Source organism: Heterodontus francisci, chromosome 4, assembly GCF_036365525.1.
Source record: "Heterodontus francisci isolate sHetFra1 chromosome 4, sHetFra1.hap1, whole genome shotgun sequence".
In the NCBI taxonomy this organism is placed as follows: domain Eukaryota; kingdom Metazoa; phylum Chordata; class Chondrichthyes; order Heterodontiformes; family Heterodontidae; genus Heterodontus; species Heterodontus francisci.
The window spans coordinates 151754350-151772250 of record NC_090374.1 but is presented as its reverse complement, the minus strand read 5'-3'; the positions used below and the strand labels follow the sequence as shown (position 1 = coordinate 151772250).

At 44.8% G+C, this 17901-nt stretch overlaps 1 protein-coding gene across 4 annotated transcripts in view; it reads right to left on the bottom strand.

Annotated features, from left to right (window-relative positions):
- Positions 1-17901, bottom strand: part of mfhas1 (multifunctional ROCO family signaling regulator 1) — a 96876-nt gene that overhangs the window by 74882 nt on the left and 4093 nt on the right. The window contains exon 2 of one of the 4 annotated variants that reach the window (XM_068030347.1): positions 11509-11713. The exons of the other annotated variants lie outside the window; for them this stretch is intronic. Coding sequence (XP_067886448.1) covers positions 11691-11713 — 23 coding nt within the window. The 3' untranslated portion in view covers positions 11509-11690. Of the gene's footprint in view, positions 1-11508; positions 11714-17901 lie in introns of those variants that run through there. 4 annotated transcript variants of the gene reach the window in all.

The window sequence follows — 17901 nt, the reverse complement described above, 5'->3', positions numbered from 1 at the left end:
GGGAAGATTCTTGGTAGTGTAGATGAGCAGAGAGATCTTGGTATCCAGGTACATAAATCCCTGAAAGTTGCTACCCAGGTTAATAGGGCTGTTAAGAAGGCATATGGTGTGTTAGCCTTTATTAGTAGGGGGATCGAGTTTCAGAGCCACGGGGTCATGATGCAGCTGTACAAAACTCTGGTGAGGCCGCACCTGGAGTATTGCGTGCAGTTCTGGTCACCGCATTATAGGAAGGATGTCGAAGCTTTGGAAAGGGTGCAGAGGAGATTTACTAGGATGTTGCCTGGTATGGAAGGAAGGTCTTACGAGGAAAGGCTGAGGGACTTGGGGTTGTTTTCGTTAGAGAGAAGGAGGAGGAGAGGTGACTTAATAGAGACATACAAGATAATCAGAGGGTTAGATAGGGTGGATAGTGAGAGTCTTTTTCCTCGGATGAGGATGGCAAACACGAGGGGACATAGCTTTAAGTTGAGGGGTGAAAGATATAGGACAGATGTCAGAGGTAGTTTCTTTACGCAGAGAGTAGTAGGGGCGTGGAACGCCCTGCCTGCAACAGTAGTAGACTCGCCAACTTTAAGGGCATTTAAGTGGTCATTGGATAGACATATGGATGTAAATGGAATAGTGTAGGTCAGATGATCGGCGCAACATCGAGGGCCGAAGGGCCTGTACTGCGCTGTAATATTCTAATTCTAATTCTAATTCTAAAAAGTTCTAGTTACCTTGTAGCTAAATTAACCAAGAGTTTTGCATGCAAGCCTAAGGAAATATTTACTGTATTTTTGAACATCAAGTTTGGAGATTTTCAATTCTGAGCAAGAGGCTCCTTCTTCTACCAGTGTCACTGAATCTCAGCATCACCGTCTCAGGTCAGACATAGGAAAAGGAAGACATGATCCCTCTACTCTACTTCAGTCTGAAGCTGAACTGCACGACAGCACTCTGTACTGCACCAGTGTGATTCTTCTCAGTGGTAGCACTCTTATCGCTGAGTCAATGGGTTTCAGTACCACGCCAGAGACTTGAACACATAATCCAGACTGACATTTTGGTGCAGTGTTGAGGGAGTGCTGCACTGTCAGAGGTACTGTCTTTTGAATGAGACATTAAAGTGAGGGCCCATCTGCCCTGTCGTGTGGACAAGAAACATTCCATGGTACTGTTCAAACAGCAGGAAAGTCCTCCCAGTGTCTTGGCCAATATTTCGCCCGCAAACAATATCAAAAACAGATTATGCGGTCATCCATCTCATTGGTGTTTGTGGGACCTTGCTGTGTGCAAGTTGGCTGCTGTGTTTTCTAAATACTTGATCGAAACTACCCAGGGACGGCGCTTTTGTTGCATTACTTAAATGATGAACTCAAAGCTGAATCCCAAATGGAAGGACGCCCTAACTCCGTCCTTCATCTTGTCCTACATATGGAAGAATTTAAGGACATCTAAATCAAAGACAGTTTTAGACAGCGAGAAGAGCAGTCAATCCACATCTGTATCCTCACTGTGCAAAGAGGCGGCTGCTCTCAGTCACATGACCTCTTTTAGTCATCAGGTATTGAGTAACAGGAAACTGAAGAATGTTAAGGTGCATTCACACTGCAGTTACCCAACTGAAACCTGTGCATAAGATTATAACCACACAGAGGCAGGGCTCATTCCCCGCAACTTGAAGTGCAAATATTTAGCAATTAGGGATGAGCAGCAAACCCACACTCTATAAACAATTTAAATGGAGGTCAAGTAGGTTAAAAACAATGCTCAGGGTTCTGAGGGACTGTTGAGCATTTTATACACCAGGTTTAACACGGAACTGGATTTATACTTCATGCAGTGTCAAACCGAAGCACAGTCTTGACACTGCTTCGCTCCAGAGGCAGATCAGACCCTGCATGTACACGAGAATCACTTTGCAAAGCTGCCAAATAGACAATATAAAATGCACCATTAGAAAGCAAGACTGCAATCTCCAACCCTTAGCAGTGGAATGGAAGCCAAAGAGAATTCCACCCTGAGATTAAGGGTTGTCAACAAGTTCTGGTCACCACAGTACAGAATGGATATTGCAGCTATTAAAAGAATACAGAAGAGATCAGAAATGATTGAGGGCATTTGAGAGGGGGGATGATTGGATTACGAGGAACAATTATGTAAATTCAACATTTCTGACTGGAAAAGAGAAGATTGAGAGTTGATTATAGTTACTGTGTTTAGGATTCTAAAGGGACTAAAGGACAAAGATAATGTAGATAAACCATTTCAGCTTGTGCAAAACAGCAGAACTGGAGGACCTGACCTGTGCTTAAAGCGAGGTAAATTCAAAACTAATGTATGGAAACATTATTTCAATGAGTGGATGGTGGATCTACAGAACAGGCACCATGGTGGAAGCAGTCAGCATTGATTCATTCGTATGCAAATTAAATAGATTTCTTCCAGAAAATAATATTCTGGGATACAGCGTATCAGTAATTTGAAACTTGACATATGGCAGAGTGCAGGTGACTTTGGGCCTATGGTTCCCAAAGCTCTCCACCATTGGGACTTTCCTTACCTCATGTCTGGATCTGTTGTAGACTAACTGATAGAGATTGACTGTCATAATTAGTCAATAACTCCATTATCATTGTATCATGTGACGACCAGGATGGTAGAGGGCAAGCTAAATGGAACATAACCTTTTTCTGACTCAATAATTCCTATGTTTCAGCTAAAAAGGTCTGATGCGTTGCCTGAAACCTTTTGGGCCAACACAAAAAAAAAGACTCAACCTAAACTGAAAGACTGATGATCCTGGGTATTCATCTATTTGGAGTCCATGATCAAAGGTAGTCAACAGAACAGGGAGTCTCCCTGAAAACGGTTAGTGCCTTTTAACTAGAGATTGGAAACAGTGTACAGGGGGGAATTGGACTGCATGGTACTGAGGGATAAAAATCAGTAAGGTCTCAGGTTCAGCCACACTATGCTGAGTTAGCTCATTTGAGCCAGCTACATTTGGCCTCAATGTCCTTAGACTTAGGAGTGAAGGAATAGGAAAAGGCTAATTTTCTTTTAATGTCCCTCTATTACTATTTCCAAGTGTCTAGACATTGATCACAAGTCGTGGGAGTCAGTTGCCAGCATTTGCCAGAGCTGGCGGGCAGCCATAAAGGCGGGGCTAAAGTGTGGCGAGTCGAAGAGACTTAGCAGTTGGCAGGAAAAAAGACAAAAGCGCAAGGGGAGAGCCAACTGTGTAACAGCCCCGACAAACAAATTTTTCTGCAGCACCTGTGGAAGAGCCTGTCACTCTAGAATTGGCCTTTATAGCCACTCCAGGTGCTGCTCCACACACCACTGACCACCTCCAGGCGCTTACCCATTTTCTCTCGAGATCAGGAGGCCAAAGAAGATATGTCAGATAATGAATCTAATTGGCTAGTGTAGACAGGATGTTCTACAACAGGTACAACACAGAAGGCCCAGTTCAACTTCCCTGTCCTCCTCCCCAACAGCAACTAGATATCAGTAACAAGCAGGGAATGGGTCATTTCCCTTCCTCGCCCTCATGGAGAGCTATTTTTTGCTCAGTCTTTCACTCAAGTGTCATTTCAAAGTACGGTTCCCGATGTTTGCACCTGTGAAAATACAGCTGGTTACCAGCAGCACGAGAGGGGATGAGATCTGGAATATGGTCGTTCACTAATGGCAGTTGGCTAGTGTTTAAACTACTGAAAATGCACACAATCACTCCGCTGCACAGTGTCATCAGGACTGCTCTGGTCTTCAGATCAAGCACATTTCCTTTTGACATGCTATTGTTGGACATAGTTTTACAGAGAATGCAATGTTGAACAGCCACACTGTCAATGTATGGGGGAGGTAATGCTTACAGTGCACTCACTCAACAGATTTTTAGCTTTTGACCAATGCTAAACTTGTACAGTGTAAAATTCACCGTTAGAGCCTTGTTCCACTTCATCCTGAACTCTTTCTCCAGGGAATCTCACTCGACTTTGCTACAGTGCCAGCTCAGGCCCAGGTTCCAGTGCAAGCTGCATTTACACTACCACTCTAGGGTTGGTGTGGAACAGAACCAATTTGCACAGATTTTGTTGCAGCAGATCATCTGGTGGCCTGCCCCTGTTAGTTAGACTTGTTCATGTATCCTTAGGTTTTATAAATATTTTGCCCATAAAGTTGCTGAAGTGTGAGCTGATAGTGACGCAGTGAGGGGAAACAGGGTATCTAGGACCTTGGTGTACAATGGAACAAATATATCTACTTAATGAGATTTAAGGATTGAGAAATAAACAGAGGAAGGGCTGAGAAGGAAAGTAAAAATGTCAAAATCAAGTACAGAAAGAGAAAGATTGGATTGAGAGGGGAAAAAGGCAGAAAAGTAAGAAAACTTTAAAATTTGACATTTTTAAAATCTCCTAAAACCACTCATAACCCGAAGGAATGAGACTCACATTTATAATTGTTGGCTTTCTAGGCTAGAAAGTTTGATTGGCAGTCATCAACAATTATCATGTTGTCAAAAGGGTACTTACATTGTTAATTACAAGACTTAACTTTCTGTGGCGAGTTTAATGGGCAATTTATTAACAGAAAATTCATGAAAACCACTGAGAGGTTAAGCACAAGATGCCATTTTCATGAAGCTAATGGTGCAGCGGTGCAAATTTTCCAGCAACTTGTGACGATTCACAATTCAGAGTATCGCTTCCTCATTACAGGTCGTTTGCCAATTTGTGCATTAATAACAGTGTGCATCGTTCAGACGTCATTACCTTTTCAGTAAAACCTGGTCTCTTACATTCAAGTCTCTGGAGTGGGCCTTGAACCCATGACCTTCAGAAATGTTACTGTATTGTAATTTACCGCCTGTTTAAAAGCACAAAAACTCCTCACCTGGTTCTGACTCAGTGACCGCAAAGAATGAATTTCTGAACAAAGCTTTCAACGAAGACCAACATTTTGTTGGAAAATTCTACTGATCCTTAAATTAAATGCAGTGAGGCCCCTGATCATTTTTCCAAAGGAATGTCTGCTCAGTCACTGCCTCTCTAATAAATTCCTCAGTAGAAAACAAAGCCAGACACCAAAAGAACAATATAGCAAACTAATGGATATTGGCAGCAGTGCAGTGGGGGAGGGGAAATAAAGGAAACTGGGCCATACAGCTCAAGAACAAAGTATGCTTGCAATCTGAGGCAGTTTAAGAAAAGACATAGTGAGTAAACTGTAGTACAGACAGGATTCAGCAGCAAGCTACTTGCTAAATACTGCTGTATTGAATTAACAATATAGTTACTTCACTGCACTGAGAAGCCTCTGTACACTGACACCCCACCCAGCCCATTGCAATAAGCAACAGCAAAGGTTAAACATTGAAAGGAAAAATACTACGGCCGACAGACTCAGTTTCAGGCTTGTAAACGCAAAGCTCGCCGTTGCTGAACAATGAGACACAGTAGGACTAAAAAAGAAACTATCAACCATCACAGGATGCGCACTTTCTGGATCAGTTAGCCCGTAAATTGCGGTCATGCGGCGTAGTAACCACAACAAGCTCATCATTTTTGCTGGGCCAGAGTGACACTTTGGACTGGTCAAACTCCCTTTTCGCAACCACAACCTGCAATACTAGTGTCGGGTCAGGCAGTGAGCACCCGGCTACGCAGTCAGGCTGCGGGAATCCAGACAAACCAGGTGAGGAACTGAGCTTGTGTCCTTTTTTTTTCTTTGGCCTCCTTGTCTCAAGAGATAATGGGTAAGCGCCTGGAGGTGGTCAGTGGTTTGTGAAGCAGCGCCTGGAGTGGCTATAAAGGCCAATTCTAGTGACAGACTCTTCCACAGGCACTGCAGATAAAATTTGTTGTCAGGGCTGTTACACAGTTGGCTCTCCCCTTGCACTTCTGTCTTTTCTCCTGCCAACTGCTAAGGCTCTTCGACTCGCCGATCTTTAGCCCCGCCTTTATGGCTGTCCGCCAGCTCTGGTGATCATTGGCAACTGACTCCCATGACTTGTGATCAATGTCACAGGACTTCATGTCGCATTTGCAGACGTCTTTAAGCGGAGACATGGACGGCCGGTGGGTCTGATACCAGTGACGAGCTTGCTGTACAATGTGTCCTTGGGGATCCTGCCATCTTCCATGCGGCTCACATGGCTAAGCCATCTCAAGCGCCGCTGACTCAGTAGTGTGTATATGCTGGGGATGTTGGCTGCCTTGAGGACTTCTGCGTTGGAGATACAGTCCTGCCACCTGATGCCAAGGATTCTCTGGAGGCAGCGAAGATGGAATGAGTTGAGACGTCGCTCTTGGCTGACATACATTGTCCAGGCCTCGCTGCCGCAGAGCAAGGTACTGAGGACACAGGCTTGAAACACTCGGACGTTTGTGTTCCATGTCAGTGCGCCATTTCCCCACACCCTCTTGGCCAGTCTGGACATAGCAGTGGAAGCCTTTCCCATGCGCTTGTTGATTTCTGCATCGAGAGACAGGTTACTGGTGATAGTTGAGCCACTTCCAGAGCGTGGTCACCGATATTGATGGATGGAGCATTTCTGACGTCCTGTCCTATGATGTTCGTTTTCTTGAGGCTGATGGTTAGGCCAAATTCGTTGCAGGCAGCTGCAATCCTGTCAATGAGTCTCTGCAGACACTCTTCTGTGTGAGATGTTAATGCAGCATCGTCAGCAAAGACGAGTTCCCTGATGGGGACTTTCTGTACTTTGGTCTTCGCTTTTAGATGGGCAAGGTTAAACAACCTGCCATCTGATCTTGTGTGGAGGAAAATTCCTTCTTCTGAAGACTTGAACGCATGTGAGAGCAGCAGTGAGAAGAAGATCCCAAACAGTGTAGGTGTGAGAACACAGCCCTGTTTCACGTCACTCAGGATAGGAAAGGGGTCTGATGAGGCACCGCTATGCTGAATTGTGCCTTTCATATTGTCATGGAATGAGGTGATGATACTTAGTAGCTTTGGTGGAGATCCGATCTAGTCTGAAGAGACCACATCTGCTGACGAGATCAAAGGCTTTGGTGAGATCTATGAAAGCAACGTAGAGGGGCATCTGTTGTTCAGGGCATTTCTCCTGTGGCTGGTGAAGGGAGAACAACATGTCAATGGCGGATCTCTCTGCTCGAAAGCCACACTGTGCCTCAAGGTAGACACGTTCAGCCAGCTTCTGGAGTCTGTTTAAAACGACTCGAGCGAAGACTTTCCCCACTATGCTGAGCAGGGAGATTCCACGGTAGTTGTTGCAATCACCGCAGTCACCCTTGTTCTTATAGAGGGTGATGATATTGGCATCGCGCATGTCCTGAGGTACTGCTCCCTCATCCCAGCACAGGCAAAGCAGTTCATGGAGTGCTGAGAGTATAGCAGGCTTGGCACTCTTGATTATTTCAGGGGTTATGCCGTCCTTCCAGGGGCTTTTCCACTAGCTAGAGAATCAATGGCATCACTGAGTTCCAATTTTGTTAGCTGTTCGTCCAGCTCATCCATGACTAGCAGAGACTGGGCTGCACTGAGGGCAATATCAGTGACAACATTTTCCCTGGAGTACAGTTCTAGGTAGTGCTCCACCCAGCGGTCCATTTGTTTGCGTGTATCACAGTTAAGGTAGTTAGATACTTAAAAGGCTTATATAAGGATTTAATTATGGGAGCAATGGAGTCAATTTTGGGATCTGGAATAACTTGGAGACGGATCCTAGAATATCGGAGCACAGGGCAGCGGAGGTAGGAGCTAGGCAAGTGTATGAGAACACTGGGCGGTCTTGGGGTCAGGTAGTACTAGGTGGTAGAGGATTTTAGGGCTTGGGATGGGGTCGGGTGGGTGTGTCCTGGGGTCAAGAGGATAGAGACCATCCAAAAGCATTGTGTGTGTGTGTTGGGGATGGGGACTAGGATCTAGCAGTAATGCAAAACGTAAATGAGGCTTTTTATGCTGGCTTCCTTAATCATAGAGAAGGTGCATGAAAAGCTCACCATTCTACTGGTGTTGTCACTCAATTATGTTCTACCTCCAAATGTGCTACAGCTTAAAAGTATGTGTGCAACGTACCTGGCCTAGAAAAGCTGTAGCTCAAATGAAGTCACTCTGCAACTTCAAACAGAAAAACTCCACCTCCCTTAAAATGACAGCACTTTCTCTCTCTTTCCACCTCCAGTACAGCACTCTCAAAATTGTCCTCCATCTGATTCCCTACTCCTCTCCTCCTCCACGCAGATTTTATTTTTAATGCTCCTCTGATTGAAGTGTAAGTTATTTTGTAAAGAATGAGCAGGGAGCAAATAAATTTATATACAAGAGGCTCTGTGCCCATGCACCTGTATCCTGCAATTTCCAGATCGCAGCTAGCGGCATTCTTCCACTGGTAACACATTCACCGGAGTCGGAAGATCATTGGTTGAAACCACACTCCAGGCCTTGGTCACATAACTTAGGCTGACACTTCAGTGAAGTGTTGAGAATGTGTTGCACTGCCAGGAGGTGCATTCTTTTGCTTGCCATTGAAGCAAGATCCCATCCACCAGTTCAGATGGGTCCAAGAGATCCTACTTATGCAGAGCAGCATGCTCCTGGTTTTCTGGAGCAACATTCCTCCCTGTAGCAACAGCACCAGAAAAAAATTAACTGGGCATTCATCTCATTCCAGTTTGTGGGATTTTGCTGCAGTAGCTTTGATTCTTTTTATAACAGTGGCAGCACTTCAAAGTAATTCATCGGCCAATGGGACATCATGAGGACAAGAACAATGCTGTCAAGTTGCATTTTTTAAATATAAATTTAATCCGTAAAGAAAAGCTGCAAGCAGAAGATTGGTACTCCCACAGAAGAAAATCCCAAAGCAGATGAATCAGCTGAGCTGCTCTCACACATACTGGAATGGGCACATCAGAAGGGACATAAAGAACTGGAAAAGTATCATCTTTCTGTGCCCAGCCTGGGAATCTCTGCATTGGGCAGATATGAAAATAAAAATAACTGCAAAATAGGTGCGCAGAAATATTTCTTCAAATCATTCACTTCATGTTTCCACTCACCCAAATTTTCTACTCTGCAGTCAAAGGCCTGTGAACTCCCTGGGATGGGCCACTGGCTCCCCAGGAACAGATTGAACCTTTCTTTACCTATGAGCATGGATAGTGAAAAGCAATGGGAAGTGAGCTGATTCTCTTCTTTCCGCAAAGGCACTGGGACTAATCTTAACTCTACCCTGCTCTGCAGCCAGCACGTTTAGCAGAGGCTGTAGAATACAGAATTTTCCTCTTCCCAAAGGGGAACTAACCAAAAAGCTTCATCTTGCACTTTTAACAGGGGTGACATTCAGGAATGGGAATCTCAGGACATTAACCTCAGTCCCTATGGGGAGAGGAGATTTGTAGCAACCTCACTGGCCCATTGAAATGAGTTTTCTCAGCACAGGCCAGGATCGAATTTGCGACCTTTCTGATCTGCATGATTCAGCTATTTACTGGATAAACTCATTAAGCCATCAAGGGAGCTACTAATTCTTATTAACCATAGATTGCATCAAATCTTTGGGCTTGTGATACAGTACAAAGACACAAAAAGATAATCTGCTCCCAATTGCTGCCAAACAATCCAATTTCTACATTTAGAACTCCTTTTGACCATGTATCATAACTAAAAGGGAAATAAAGAATCTTATGATATTAATGTTGAACACAATCCAATGCAACGAGTGGAGCAGAGAAGCTACTGAACCTAATCAGGCTGTCATCATAGTTTACTTAGGAATGTCACACATACAAGAAGTACAACGTTAAAAAAATTATGGACAAAAACTGAATAGTTATAAAAACTGACTTTGTCTTTTAAAAAAATGGACCTTTCTTTTAAAGAGTGAACAATGTGCATCAAAATGGCCACCGAAGAAAAAGGACTTGGCCTTTGTATATTCAAACTGTCTGATGGGAACAAAGGGAAATATTCAAAGCTAAGAGGTGTCAATGGCACCCATCCTGAAATATTCCCAAATTGAATGGGTTCTTCTGAAACAAAGAAGGTGTGAAGTGGAAACATCATGGGCACTGTGTGATCACCATGGGGGAGAGACCAAAGTGTCTCCTATTAGGAGGCGAGATGCAACACATCTTTATCTTAAAAAGCAGCCTAGAGAGAGACAGACACATGCACCCAGAAAGCAACATCCAAGAAGCTTGTTTCCAGCAAATCAGAAGGGACGCACCCTGCTGTAGAATTCTACATCTCCACTTTATACAGCAGTGAATTAGAAGTGATCCACTGTCTTCAACTGCACTTTCAACCAAGAGAAATCTACAAACATCTCAGACCTGCAAGCAACAAGAACTTGACTTCCAAGAGAATTCAATAGGTTTACCGTGACCCCCGTACGCTCCCCCCCAATTATAATCGCTTACCCCTTCTTCCCCTATTTCTGTCTCTTCTTGTGTGTGTGTGTGCATAAAGGCCTGCTACCCGTCCTGAACCCGACGGGATCCAATGACATGTGTCATGTTCAGGTCGGGTCGCTCTTCCGGATCCAGCTTTCGGGTTCAGGTTGGGTCGGGCCGGACACACACAGTACTACCTTTTTCTCTGCTGGGAGGAAAAGGGAAGTTGAGTAAGTAAGCGACAAAATTTGAAAAGCCTGCCTGAGTTTGAAGTCCGGGACGTCAAGGAGGGAAACATGCATCTAGAACCACAGACTCTGAGTCTGTGCAGTGAGTGTCTCTATGACATCATTGCGCTCATGCTGCAGCTTCCTTCCATTCCATCCATCCAAAAATGGTAAGTACAGCGAGTGCACGATGGATGTAAAACGAATGCTGTCAACTGGAGAAAGCGAACATTCCGGTGGTCGGTTCAGACTCGGGTCGGTTCAGGCTTGGGTCGGGTCGGGCGCGGTCGTGTGGTGTAATTATAACAATGTTAAACTCATCGCTAAACCCCAGGATTCCTAATAGTTAAGGCCAGCAAACAGAAGATAGTTTCCAATAGATTAAATCTGCACCTCAGCCTAAACTCAAAAATGATTTAATGAACACTAAGGTATGTTAACTAATTGTGTGCAAGGTTCAACAAGTCTTTAGAGAAGCAGGGCATTTTTTTATATATATAAAACTGGATGGAGTCACAAGTCCTTGAATATTCTTTGGCTACAAATGAGAGCCTTACACACAGATTATTCATCCATTAGTTCTTGCTACCTTTATCCCCCTTGCTCCCTGCAATAGACTGGAATCAGAGGGCATCCAACCTGCTTTCAAAAGCCACGATGCTCTTCAGCTGGTCAACAAGAAGTGCACAAGCATGACTCGCTCGTCAATTTTCCTTCCTTGCAGAAGATCCATGTTTTTCCATTAGGGAAAAGCAGAGAGCTTCTGATGTGGAAATTCACAGCTCTTGCACACTGCTTGGGTTGCCAACCTTCCTGGCTCATCCTGGAGTTTCTTGGAAATAAAAGTGAATCCTCTCAACACTGCTGCAAGTGATCCGAGAGGAAAAATCATAGCGGAGTTAAAAAAAAATTGTACTTGGTCCCCTAAATCTCTCTGCTCCTCCACAACTCCTAGCTTCTTAAAATTTAGAAAATACTTTCTTGGGACCAAAGTGAAGGACTTCACACTTCCCTATATTGAACTTCATCGGCCACAGCTTTGCCCAGTCACTAATGCAGGGGTTCTCAACCAGGGATCCGAGAGAAGGTTTCAACAGATCCTCCATAAATAACCTGAGCAATTAAAAAAAAAAGATTTTTTAAAAATAGTGTCACGTAAAGGTCGGATCAAGCAGAGCAAACTGGCAGCACTGGCCCCAACTCTTACCTCTGTTTGCCCCTCCCGAACATATGCACGATAGAGTCATAGAGTTATACAGCACAGAATCGTATCTGTGCTGGCAATCAAGCACCTATCTGTTCTAATCCCATTTTCCAGCACTTGGCCCGTAGCTTTGTATGCTATGGCGTTTCAAGTGCTCATCGAAATACTTCTTAAACGTTGTGAGGGTTCCTGCCTCTACCACCCTTTTAGGCAGTGTGTTCCAGATTCCAACCATCCTCTGGGTGAAAAACATTTTCCTCAAATCCCCTCTAAACCTCCTGCCCCTTACCTTAGAACTATGCCCCCTGGTTATTGACACCTCCGCTAAGGGAAAAAGTTTCGTCCTATCTATCCTATCAATGCCCTTCATAATTTTGTATACCTCAATCAGGTCCACCCTCAGCCTTCTCTGCTCTAAGGAAAACAACCCTAGCCTATCTAGTCTCTCTTCAGAGCTGAAATGCTCCAGCCAGACAATATCCTGGTGAATCTCCTCTGCACCCTCTCCAGTGCAATCACATCCTTCCTATAGTGTGGTGCCCAGAACTGTACACAGTACTCCAGCTGTGGCCTAAATAGCATTTTATACAGCTCCATCATAACCTCCCTGCTATAATATTCTATGCCTCGGCTGATAAAGGCAAGTATCCCATATGCCTTAATAAACACCTTATCTATCTGTGCTGCTACCTTCAGTGATCCATGGACAAGTACACCACGATCCCTCTGACCCTCTGTACTTCCTAGGGTCCTACCATCCATTGTATATTCCCTTGCCTTGTTAGACCTCCAAAAATGCATCACCCCACACTTCTTAGGATTAAATTCCCTTTGCCACTGCTCCGCCCATCTTACCAACCCATCTATAAGGCTTTCTTCCTCACTATTTACGACCCCACCAATTTTCATGCCATCTGTGAACTTACTGATCATACCTCATAATATTCATGTCGAAATCATTAATGTACACTGCAAACAGCAAGGGTCCCAGCACCAATCCCAAGCTTCCACTCACAAAAACAACCCTCGACCATCACTCTCTGCCTCCTGCCACTAAGCAAATTTTGGATCCAATTTGCCAAATTGCCCTGGATCTCCCGTGCGGGACCTTACCAAAAGCCTTACTGAAGTCCATGTAGATGACATCAACTGCTTTACCCTCATCTACACATCTAGTCACCTCCTTGAAAAATTCAATCAAGTTTGTTAGACATGATCTCCCCCTGACAAAGCCATGCTGACTATCCTTGATTAATCCCTACCTCTCTAAGTGGAGATTAATCCTGTCCCTCAGAATTTTTTCCAATAGTTTCCCAACCACTGACGTTAGACTCACTGGCCTGTAATTACCTGGTTTATCCCTGCCACCCTTCTTGAATAATGGTACCACATTCACTATCCTCCAATCCTCTGGTACCTCTCCTGGGGCCAGAGAGGATTTGAAAATTTGTGTCAGAGCCCCTGCCATCTCTTCCCTTGCCTCACATAACAGCCTGGGATACACCTCATCTGGGCTTGGGGATTTATCCACTTTTAAGCCCACTAAAACAGCTAATACTTCCTCCCTCTCAATGTTAATTTGTTCAAGTATATCATAATCCCCCTCGCTGATCTCTACACCTACATCGTCCGTCTCCACAGTGAACACAGATGAAAAGTAATCATTTAAAACTTCACCTATGTCCTCCGGCTCCACACACAGATTGCCACTTTGGTCCCTAATGGGCCCTACTCTTTCCCTGGTTATCCTCTTGCCCTTAATATACTTATAAAATGCCTTGGGATTTTCCTTTATCTTGCCTGCCAGTGTTTTTTCATGTCCCTTCTTCGCTCTCCTAATTACTTTTTTTTTTAAGTACCCCCTTACACTTCTATACTCCTCTAGGGCCTCTGCTGTTTTCAGCACTCTGAATCTGCCATAAGCCTCCTTTTTTCCCCCTCATCCAATCCTCTATGTCCCTTGACATCCAGGGTTCCCTGCACTTGTTGGTCCTACCCTTCACCTTTACGGGAACATGTTGGCCCTGAACTCTCACTACTTCCTTTTTGAATGACTCCCACTGGTCTGATATAGACTTTCCTACAAGTAGCTGCTCCCAGTCCACTTTGGCCAGATCCTGTTTTATCATATTGAAATTGGCCTTCCCTCAATTTAGTACTTTTATTTCCAGTCCCCCTTTGTCCTTGTCCATAACTACCTTAAATCTTACAGAGTTATGGTCGTTATCCACGAAGTGCTTCCCCACTGACACTTCTACCACTTGTCCGGCTTCATTCCCTAGGATTAGGTTCAGTACCACCCCTTCTCTTGTCGGACTTTCTACGTACTGGCTCAAAAAGATCACCTGTATGTACTTCACGAATTCCGCCCCCTTTAAGCCTTTTGCACTAAGACTATCCCAGCTAATACTGGGGAAATTGAAATAAAGGCCTACTACCCGACCCGAACCCGACAGGACCCGACGACATGTTTCGGGTTCGGGTCAGATCGGGCCCGGCTTTCGGGCTCGGGTCAGGTCGGGCTGGACATACACGCTAAGTGCTCCGCTGGTAAGTACTGAAATTTAAAAAAAAACTTACCTGAGCTGGGAGTCTGGGACGAAACTGAGTCTGCTCAGTGAGCGAGTGACATCACTATGACATCATCATGCATGCGCTACAGTTCCTGGAGGTTCTGAGTCAGAAGGTAGGAATGGTCGGATCGGGCTCGGATCAAGTTGGGCTCAGGGCAAAATTGGAGGGGCTCGAGTCCGCTGGGGAGGTCAGGTTTGGTCGAGTTCTTTTTCCCGACCCGAGCAGGCCTTTAAGTTGAAATCCCCTACTATTATTAACGCATTATTTTTACACCTCTCTGAGATTTGCCTACATAATCTGCTCCCCTATCGCTCCCTGACTGTTTTAGTACACTCGCAGCCAAGTGATTGCCCCCTTTTTGTTTTTATGTTCTACCCATATGGCGTCATTTGAGGAACTTGCGAAGATATCATCCCTCCTTACTGCAGTAATTGACTCCTTGATCAACAGTGCAATGCCACCTCCTCTTTTATCCCCTCCCCGTCACGCCTGAAGATTCTATACCCTGGAATATTGAGTTGCCAGTCCTGCCCTTCCCTCAACCATGTCTCTGTGATAGCAATAATATCATATTCCCATGTGTTAATCAACGCCCTCAATGCATCTGCCTTACCATTTATTTATTTATTTTATTTATTTAGAGATACAGCACTGAAACAGGCCCTTCGGCTCACCGAGTCTGTGCCGACCAACAACCACCCATTTATACTAATCCTACATTAACCCCATATTCTCTACCACATCCCCACCTTTCTCCTACCACCTATCTACACTAGGGGCAATTTACAATGGCCAATTTACCTATCAACCTGCAAGTCTTTGGAGGTGGGAGGAAACCGGAGCACCCGGCAGAAACCCATGCAAACACAGGGAGAACTTGCAAACTCCACACAGGCAGTACCCAGAACTGAACCCAGGTCGCTGGAGCTGTGAGGCTGCGGTGCTAACCACTGCGCCACTGTGCTCCTTGCATTAAAATAGATGCAATCCAGCCTTGCATTATTCACTTGTGCCTTAACAGGTCTATATTTGCTCTGCCTTCCAGACTGACTTAGTTTCTCTTCTATATTTGACTGTGCATCACCCCCTACTGTACCTCCATTCTGTATCCCATCCCACTGCCAAATTAGTTTAAAACCACCCCCCCACCCCCACAAACAGCACTAGCAAACCTCCCAGCAAGGATGTTGCTCCCATTCCAATTCAGGTGCAACCTGTCCAACTTGTACAGTTCCCACCTTTGCCAGAAACAGATCCAGGAATCTAAAGCACTCCCTCCTGCACCATTTCTTTAGCCATGCATTCATCTGCTCTATCCCCCTATTCCTATACTCACTAGCACGTGGCACCAGGAGTAATCCAGAGATTACAACCTTTGAGGTCCTGCTTTTTAATCTGCTATCTAGCTCCCTAATTCTTGTTGCAAGACCTCATCCCTCTTTCTACCTATGTCATTGGTAACAATGCAAACCACAACCTCTGACTGTTCACCCTCCCCCTTCAGAATGTCTTGCAGCCGCTCCGTGACATCCTTGACCCTAGCACCAGGGAGACAACATACCATCCTGGAGTCATGTTTGCAGCCACAGAAACGCCTATCTGTACCTCTTATGATAGAATCCCCTATCACTATAGCTCTCCCACTCTTTTTCCTCCCTTCGTGTGCAGCTGAGCCACCTCTGGTGCCACAGACTTGGCTCTTGCTGCATTCCCCTGAGAAGCTATCTGCCCCAAAAGTATCCAAAGCAGAAAATCTGTTAGCTAGGGAGATGGACCCAGGGGACTTCTGCACTACCTGCCTAGTACTTCTCTGCCTGATGATGATGATGATGGCAGTTGCCACTGAGCCCAGGCCCCCACTCACACAGAGAGATGGTGGCCCCTGGTTGCTGACCGCAGATCTCATGCTCAAGCTCTGTCCTCCACTCTCCTCTCGCCAGCTCCTACTGTATGTTTCGCAGCCCCCTCCCCCACTCACATTTGTCCTAATGCCAAAACTGCATGAGTTGTTGTTCCCACCAACACCACCCCCTCCTCCCCCCACCATCCCCGGGCTAATTGGGGCAGTTAATCTTTCACTTCTCACTCCTTGAATCTTCCTGCTGCCACGTCACCAGCAGCAATTGTGATGCATTCAGTTCAAGTATCCTGCTACGATTGAAACCAGCCAATGGCGGTTCCGTGCGATTTTCTACACAGTTCCATTTCAGATTTGAATTTTTTGTAATATTTTTGTTATATACATGGTCACGATTATTGATCAAATGAAGAAGGGATAAGGAAATAGATAACAGCTGCAAGGAGGTCAAACGGTGAGTCACTGTCTTCGTGGCGGAAGAAGAGTGGAATACACAACGTTAAGAAACTAAAACTGGTTTGCAAACTCATTTAAATATTCTGCACTGTAATTTTATGTCCCCATTTTCTCTCCTGCTGCCTTAAAAAATGTTGAGTCACAGTGTGGTATAGTTAAAAGGGTGCTGGTTGCCCTTTGGTGCCTAACCTCATTCATTCTTCACCTGTGAGCCTATACTTTGAGTGGTAGCAGTCTTGCTCCACCAGGCACATCTGATTATTCACACCCAATGTTGGCCTCCAGTAGGATTGCAACTGTCCAAGATTGTCCCAGAGTCACCAGGAATAAAACATTAATCTAGGCACTTGGGCGGGGGACTAAAATCATATGGGCCTTAATTGTGTCTTTTGAATTTTCATTGTACATGTTTGTTTATTGGTTATAAAAATATTGGAGATGGGGTGCATGGGGAAGGCTGTTTGACTGGCAATCAAGCAGAGAATCAGGACCAGTTGATATGCCAAGAACAGTTGTTGGGATAGCAGCAGCAGTAACATGGTGAGTGGAAATGGCATTGAGAGAATTTTTATACAGAAAAAATACTTGTGGCTTGTTACAGGTGGTCCATGGATTTTTTATGACAGGGGAGGAGAGGCCTCAAAAGCAAAATGGTTGAAAATCCCTGATTTAGTATATCAATGTCTGTTGCAACTTTCTGCTCCCATCAGCCACCTAACTTAGTGGCATCAGCAATCGTGGATACACGGTTATAAAGTCAGTGAAAGACTCAACAAGTACAACTTACACAATTTCAATTATGAATTCTGACTTTTGAATGTATCTTAAGTAATTGCAAGGTCTTAAGAATTTAAAGTACGAATAAAACATACAAGTGAAAAGCTTAATGAATCACACATATAAGAGCTGTTGAGACAGTTACTTCTAATTAATACAGAAAAGTGTGAGGTGACATATTTTGGCAAAAGGGATAGGGAGAGGCAATATAGACAAAATGCTACAGTTCTAAAGAGTGTACAGGGACAGAGGGGCCTGGGGTTCATGTGCATCGATTTTTGATGGTGGCAGGATATACTGAGAGAATGGTTAGCAAAGCATATGGGATCTTGGGCTTCATAAATAGAGGCATTGAATACAAAAGCAAGGAAGTTATGCCGAACCTTTACAAAGCTCTGGTTAGGCCCCAACTGGAGTACTGCATCCAGTCCT